This window comes from Coffea arabica, chromosome 11c (assembly GCF_036785885.1).
Source record: "Coffea arabica cultivar ET-39 chromosome 11c, Coffea Arabica ET-39 HiFi, whole genome shotgun sequence".
NCBI classification, from domain to species: domain Eukaryota; kingdom Viridiplantae; phylum Streptophyta; class Magnoliopsida; order Gentianales; family Rubiaceae; genus Coffea; species Coffea arabica.
The window spans coordinates 42,537,487-42,545,237 of NC_092330.1; the positions used below are offsets into that span (position 1 = coordinate 42,537,487).

The following is a 7,751-nucleotide window of genomic DNA, read 5'->3' on the forward strand; positions in this document are numbered from 1 at the left end:
CGTGGAGAGACCTCCCAAGTCGGTACGGGAAATGCTGGACCGAGCTCATGAGAAGGCCAATGCGGAGGAGGCTAATCGCCTTAAGAGCGCGCAAGAAAGGCTGAGGGATGACAAACGTAGGAGGGGAGCCGACCAGGTGGAGGCTCGTCCCAACCAGGGAAGAAAGAGCACTTACGATCGCCTCCCCAGGAGCCGTCCAAGTGGGGGAGATAAGCCCTGGACTAATCTCACTGCACCTCGAGCTCGGGTGCTGGCGGTCATGGAACAGGAGGGGCTCTCCCGACCTCCTCGACCTTTGGGAGGGGACAAAAGCAGACGGGACCAAGGGTTGTTCTGCGCCTATCATCGAGATGTGGGGCATGACACGGAGGACTGCCGCCACCTCAAGAAGGACATCGAGAAGCTGATCAAACGAGGTCACCTCGGGCAGTTCATACGAGAGGACCGAGCTGACCAGCAGCGAGGGAGGTCCAGGTCAGAACGACCAAGTTACCTCCGGGATCGGCCTCAGGGGCCTCATGATCGAGCTCCTGAACAGGAAACGCAGAATCTGGCCGGGGTGATTAATACCATTGCAGGAGGACCGGCTGGCGGGGATAGCCATACAGCTCGGCGGCACAATCGACCTCCTCCCGCGGGGGAGAGCTCGGCCAAGCGTCTGAAGATGTATGAGGAGATTATCTATGGACCAGAGGACGCAGTCCCTCTGGCCTCCAATAATCACGAAGCTATCGTGATTGAGGTCATCGCCTGCAATTACAAGGTGAAGAAGGTATACATAGACAACGGGAGTGCTATAGACGTGCTGTATTACAAGACTTTTAAAGAGCTGCAGCTGGAGGATAGGCAGCTGGTCCCGGTTCGGACTCCATTAATCGGGTTCGCAGGCCCTCCCGTGAGGCCAGAAGGAATGATCACCCTCATGGTTACGGTCGGAGTATCCCCGAAGTGCCGAACTGTTCCGGTGAACTTCGCGGTAGTTAAGGAGCCGTCGTCATACAACTTGATTTTGGGACGGCCCACACTGAATGCCCTCCGAGCTGTTTGTTCTACGTTGCACCTCAGCATGAAGTTTCCCACCCCCGAGGGGGTGGCTGAGGTGCTCGGGGATCCGGAAGTGGCCAGGGCATGCTACATTGCTACCCTCAAGGGTAAAGAGAAGTTAGTAGCCCAGACAGTTTGCTTGGAACCCTGGGAGCCCATGGAGAAGGGAGAGAGATTGGAAACTGACGAGGGATTAGCCGATCTGCCCGTCCAGAAGGGCCGACCTGAGCACACCGTGAAGGTCGGCACGGGCCTAGCCGAGTTGGTCAAGAACTCATTTGAAGCTCTCTTGGAGGAATATGCGGAGATCTTCGCTTGGAGTGCTGATGACATGCCAGGAATCCCCACCGACCTGGCGGTTCATAGGCTACAGGTGGATCCCAGCGTCCGACCCGTGAAACAGAAGAAAAGGAACTTTGCTCCTGAACGAAAGGAGGTCGTCAAAAGCGAGGTGGGCAAGCTGCTGGAGGCCAGGATCGTTAAGGAGGTCTATTACCCGACCTGGTTGGCTAATCCTGTGCTGGTCAAAAAGGAGGAGAAAGCCTGGAGGATGTGTGTGGATTTCACGGATTTGAATAAAGCTTGCCCTAAAGATTGTTACCCACTTCCCCGGATTGAGCAGCTCGTGGACTCAACGGCAGGTTATGAGATCTTCTGTTTCTTGGATGCTTTCAAGGGGTACCATCAGATAGCTTTGGATGAGGAGGACCAGGAGAAGACCTCGTTTATCACCGAGGATGGCACATATTGTTACGTCACCATGCCGTTTGGTTTAAAAAATGCAGGCGCAACCTATCAAAGGCTGGTAAACAAGTTGTTCAGGAATCAGATCGGTCGAAACCTGGAGGTGTATGTGGACGATATGTTGGTGAAAAGCCGAACCCAGGAACAGTTCGTCTCCGACCTGAGGGAGATTTTCGAGATCCTTCGACACTCACGCATGCGACTAAACCCAAAGAAATGCACTTTTGGGGTCAGGTCGGGAAAATTTCTGGGGTACATGATTTCCAAAGAGGGGGTGAGAGCCAACCCGGACAAGGTTAAGGCCATCATGGATATGGCTCCACCCCGGAATATTAAAGAGGTGCAGCGTCTGACAGGAAGGATGGCTGCCTTGAACAGGTTCTTGTCCAAATCGGCAGTTCGGGGGTCACCTTTCTTTAAGACCCTGAAAGGAGGTCGGCAGTTCGAGTGGAACCCGAAGTGCCAGAAGGCGTTTGACGAGCTTAAGGAACATCTCGTTAGGTTGCCAGCTCTGACCTCTCCTGAGGTGGGGGAGACCTTGTTCATCTACCTAGCTGCGGGAGAGGGGGCTGTAAGCGCAGTGCTGGTGCGAGAGGAGGACAAGTTACAGAAGCCAGTGTATTATGTCAGTCGCGCCCTGCAGGGGGCCGAATCCCGGTACTCGGCGATAGAGCGATATGTCTTGGCGCTAGTTCACGCAGTTCGGAAGCTGAGGACTTATTTCCAAGCTCATCCTGTGGTAGTCATAACGGACCAGCCCCTGAAGCAGATCTTGTCCAAACCGGAGTCTTCAGGTCGAATGGTAAAATGGGCGGTGGAATTGTCTGAGTATGACCTGGGGTATCAGCCCAGGACGGCCATCAAAGCTCAAGCGCTAGCAGATTTCATAGCAGATGGCATCTCTTTTGGGTCGACTGGAGGGGAGACAGACCAGGCCAGACCGCATAAGGAGGTTGAGGACGCGCGCGCCGCCAGAGCCATACAGACCCCGGAGACTGCCAAGGCCGTACAGATCAGAGAGGCAGCCGAGGTCCCACGGACCAGAGACGCTGCTGAGGTCGCGCAGGCCAGTCAGGTAGTAGAGGGCGGATCGGCCAGAGAAGCTGGGGAGACCAGACCGACCCGAGAGGCTGCAGAGGCCAGGCAGGCCGTAGACGCAGCGGAGGTCCAACAGGTCGGAGACGCAGCTGAGGTCGCATATCCCGAAGAAACTGCCAAGGCCGAACTGGTCGGGACAGCAGTCCAAGACGGGGAGGCTAGGAAAACAGCGGAGCAAACAAAGCCCACGTGGACGCTGTATGTGGATGGCGCGTCCAGCAAAGAAGGATGCGGAGCAGGGCTTCTCCTAATCAGCCCTACGGGAGAGGAGCTGCCTTACGCGTTAAGGTTTGATTTCAGAGCATCTAATAATGAATCTGAGTACGAAGCTCTAATTGCAGGAATGGAGATGGCTCGGAAGTTAGGGGCCGGTTCGTTGAAAGTCTATAGCGACTCGCAGCTGATAGTTAACCAGGTAGGGGGAAGCTACGAGGTCAAAGAGGGGACGCTGAGAAAATACGTGGCCAAGACACATGAGCTGAAGGGCCTGTTTGAGCAGTTTGTGCTAGAACAGATCCCGCGGAGTCTGAACAAGAGAGCTGATGCCCTGTCCAAACTGGCCTCCACCTCGGTTGGCACCCTAGGTCGGGAGATAGTTGTGGAGGTCGTCAGGAATCGGGCATATGACCAGGTCAGTACTGCGGTCATCCAGGTGGTGAGCTCCTGGATGGACCCCATTGTTCGATACTTGGCGCATGGGGAACTCCCCCCGAGCAGGACAGAGGCCCGCAAAATCCTCCTTAAGTCGCAGAGGTACACGCTTGTGCAGGGAATCCTGTATAGGAAGTCCTACTTGCAGCCCTGGCTGAGGTGTATGACACCTGAGGAGGGGAGCTATGTCTTGCGCGAGTTGCATGAGGGCATCTGTGGCAATCACGTTGGCTCTAGGGTATTGGCCAAGAAGGGAATGCTGGCCGGGTACTATTGGCCCACCATCTTCAGGGACTCGACCGAGCTGGTAGCTCGATGTAAGTCTTGTCAGCTACATGCTCCAGTTCATCATGCCCCCACTCGGGAAATGGTCCCTCTTCATAGCCCGTGGCCGTTCTTCCAGTGGGGAATCGACTTGCTAGGACCTTTTCCCCGAGCTCCCGGTGGCCATGAGTACTTGGTGGTGGCGATTGATTACTTCACCAAGTGGATAGAGGCTGAGCCACTTAGCACGATCAGTTGTAGGTCGATACATAAGTTCCTCTGGAGGAACGTAGTCTGCCGATTTGGCATTCCCAGGGTTCTCGTTTCGGATAATGGCCGGCAGTTCGCAGATCATTCGCTTCAGGAGTGGTGCACTGAGCTCGGTATCCAGCAGCACTTCACCTCAGTAGGGCACCCCCAGGCCAATGGGCAGGTCGAGAATGTGAACCGGACCATCCTGCACGGCTTAAAGACAAGGATCGAATCATCCCGGACGGGTTGGCTGGACGAGCTGCCCACCATACTATGGGCTTACCGGACTACGCCTCGGACGGCCACACAGGAAACTCCGTTTGTCCTAACATATGGGGTGGAAGCAGTAATCCCTGCGGAAATTGGGATGCCTTCGGCCAGGGTACAGCACTTCGTGGCCCAAAGCAATGAGGAAGAGATGCGACTCGATCTAGACTTACTCGAGCATCGAAGAGAAGAAGCGGCTATAAGGATGGCAAAGTATAAGGGCCAGGTTGCACGCTATTACAATGCCAGGGTAAGGCATCTTTCTTTTAAACCAGGGGACCTGGTAGTACGCAGAAATTCAGTCAGCCGAGCTGTGGGCACAGGCAAATTAGACCCGAACTGGGAAGGCCCGTACGAAGTAAGGGAAGTTGGCCGAGCAGGCTATTGCAAACTAGCTCGTCTGGATGGAAGCGAAGTCCCACGCACGTGGCACAACTCGAATTTAAGGCTTTTTCTTTAAGAATCCTGCCCGAGCTGAAAATGGTCGGCTGGACAGGTCTGCTTTTATTTTAGTAGTTCGGCATTGGGAATTATGAATGTATTCAAAGCTTTGAAATGAAATAGAAATTTTTATAAGTGTTGGGAAAGGAAAAGGCCGCATATATTCCAAATCAAAAAGCATGTACAGGTAGGGGGCCATACAAAACCGAGCTGGACAGCTCGGACCCTACTCTAGCCTAACATCCTACAAGGCTAGTCTAAGTCCTATCAGCTTAGCTCTCCCCTTGTTGCTCTTGCTCTGGCTCTGGGGAGAGGGCAGGAAGATTAGGATCCGCAATCAGGGCAGCCAGGTCGCGCCCATTGGAGTAACCTGTGACAAGCCTGTCAATTTGGTTGGTAGATTGAGGGTTGAAGTCAGGCCATTTGCTCAGGTCAAAGCCTGGCAGCTTCAGGGACTCCACGTCCATCAAGGCTTTTGTGTAGCCGAGCTGCAGGACAGGGCCATTGAGGAGGGCCAGGTCGTTCATGAAGACCTCAGACTTCTTGAACTCTTTGACGCCTAGCTGGCGCCCTTCTTCCCTTGCCGCCTCCACCAGCTCGGCCGATTTTTTCTGCTCTACCTCCAAAGTCGCAGCCAGTTCGGCCGCCCTCTTTTTTTCCAGTTCGCAGGAGGAGTTGGCATCTGCGAGTTGCTTCTTCAGGGTCTCCAGCTCGGACTCTACAGCTTCGAGCTGGCTCGACAACTTCTCTTTGGCAGCATCGACCTGGGACAGGTTGACCCCCATGTTCTCATATCGCTGGGCCAGCTCGGCCCCCGCCACGTTGAGCTGCATATTAGTTACTGATAAGTAGGCAGCAAAACTCGAAAGGATGTCAGAGAGTGTTGGTTAAGAGGTTACCTGCGTGGTGCTGAGGTAGAAGTGCTCTAACAGCTCAGCGTTGGAGGCGAGTTGGATGAAGTGGTGATCACGGGGGAGTACCGCGCCTTTGACGAGCTCCTTCGCCACCTCAGGGAACTGAGCTCGGTCGTTCACTGACAACCCCCACTTCGGGCAGAAATGGTGGGGGTGCGGGTGTGAGCCCAGCTCGGTAGGGGGCTTCAGGGGAATCACGTTCCTCATGCGCCACATAGCAGGGGGAGATTGTGACGAAGCCTGCTGCTCGGCGGAGCTCACCCCATAATGAGAAGCAATGGCAGCTGAGGACTCCTCCTGGGACTGGGGGGAAGCCGCCTCTGTCCTGGCCTTCTTGGCCGTGGACTTCTTTCTTTTCTTCTTTGATCCCTCCCCCAGTGAAGACTGAGCGGCAATCTGGGGAGTGGACACAGGTGGGGGTAGAGGCACCGTGCTGCTCGGCGCTGTGGAAGGCGCAGGAGTTGGCGTGCTCGCACTGCCAATTCCGCCAATGTTCAGCAGCTGGGAAAACCTCTTCACTGCAGGACAGAAACACTTAGTCAGTCAGGATGATGAGGACTCCTGGAAAGGAGCAGGTCGAGAAAATTACAAGCTGTCAGCTTCTCGGGGGTGATAGGTCGGAGATCGGGGGCAGGGTCGTTCACCTCTGCTCGGATTAGCCCCGCCGACCAGAGATGGGCATTGTTAAATTCCTTCACCTTCAGTTGAGCTTCCGAGCTGACCAAGCGGTCTAGCTCGGCCTCGGGCAGAGGAGAAGGGATTGGATCGGTTACTTGGGTATCCTCTCTCCAGGTTAGGGGAGGAAACCCAGTATTCTTCACAAAAAAGAAGTAGGCTTTCCAGCCCTTGATGGAAGAAGGCATATGAGTGAACAGCTCGCGGGTAGGAAGTTCCCCTCCGCTCCTGCGAGCAAAGTAGAACCAACCGTGAACTGGGCCACTTACCTTCATCTGAAAGAAGGACCTAAATAAGTTCAGGGAATAAGGGATTTCAAGAGCTCGGCATAAAATAAAGAAGCCGAGGATGGACCGAATGGCGTTGGGAACGACCTGGGTGATTCGAATGCCCCAAAAGGTCAGGATGTCGTAAAGGAATTGGGGAATAGGAAGGCGAAGGCCAGCCACGAGCTGATCCCTGTAGATAGCTACAAACCCGGGGGGAGGTAGGCAAGCGTACTCCCCTGGCCGGGCTGCCCTAGCCTCGAACTGGGGAAGGATGTCATACCTCCCCACTAGCTCATCTACGTCCCCCTGGTCGAGAAGGGGGGGAATAATTTCGACTTCTCCAAAGTCGAGGTCTGGCCCCCTAGGGGGTCCTACCCTAGAGCGAGCTGGGGCTACCTCCAGAGGGATCCCTGGGACAGCAGCTCCAGCCCCGGGCTGAGCAGATGGGCCAGGTTGGTCCATGGCTGTAGCAAGAGGTGGGGCTGGGGGAGGGAGATATTCAGAGTCAGACGAGCTGGAAGAAGAGGGGCTGGAGGAAGGTATTTCTATGAATGCAGGTCGGGTAATCCTACGCCTAGGTACTGAGCTAGTAAGGTCTGAGTGTGTGGAGGAAGACGACATAAAAGGAAGGAGAGGACTTACTGGCGGATAGAGGAGAAGAGCTGAAGTGTGCTTAGAAGGTAATCCTACTCTCGGACGACCTCACGGAGTGCGGAGCGAGCTGAGGAAGACTGGAGGAGAAGAGAAAATGAGAAGGAAGGCTTGAAAGTGACGTTTGGTGGGGCCTATTTATAAGCTCCCTGGGCGGGAAGCCGGAGAGTCCCGAGGAATAAATTCGGATTTATTGCAAAGGAGCAGTTACCTTGGAAGACGCGTGAGCTGACAAACCGCCATCATGAAGGACGTGACCCTTGAAGTGACGGTTACGACGGCGGACGTGGCAGTTTTTCGGAGGAGATACGTGGTCGTGGGATTGTGGGTCCCGCACGAAGCCGACGTGACGCTTCGAAGTTTGGTCCAGACCCACATGGCTCATCAGTGACTCTAGACTCAAGGGGGCTAGTGTAGTGGGGTGAACCTGCGCGTGCCACGTGTCAGCTCGGCAGGTCTTGCTCGTCAGGTCGGCTGTGAG

General features: G+C 55.0%; 1 protein-coding gene across 1 annotated transcript; it reads right to left on the reverse strand.

Moving 5' to 3' along the window:
* Positions 1 to 4,899: 4,899 nt before the first annotated feature.
* Positions 4,900 to 7,240, reverse strand: LOC140016602 (uncharacterized). Its single transcript, XM_072070169.1, has 3 exons — positions 6,265 to 7,240; positions 5,661 to 6,193; positions 4,900 to 5,588 (listed from the first exon to the last, which is right to left on the reverse strand). The coding sequence occupies exons 1-3, from the start codon at positions 7,238 to 7,240 to the stop codon at positions 5,034 to 5,036; spliced, it is 2,064 nt and encodes a 687-aa protein (XP_071926270.1). The 3' UTR covers positions 4,900 to 5,033.
* Between the last annotated feature and the right edge of the window lie 511 nt (positions 7,241 to 7,751).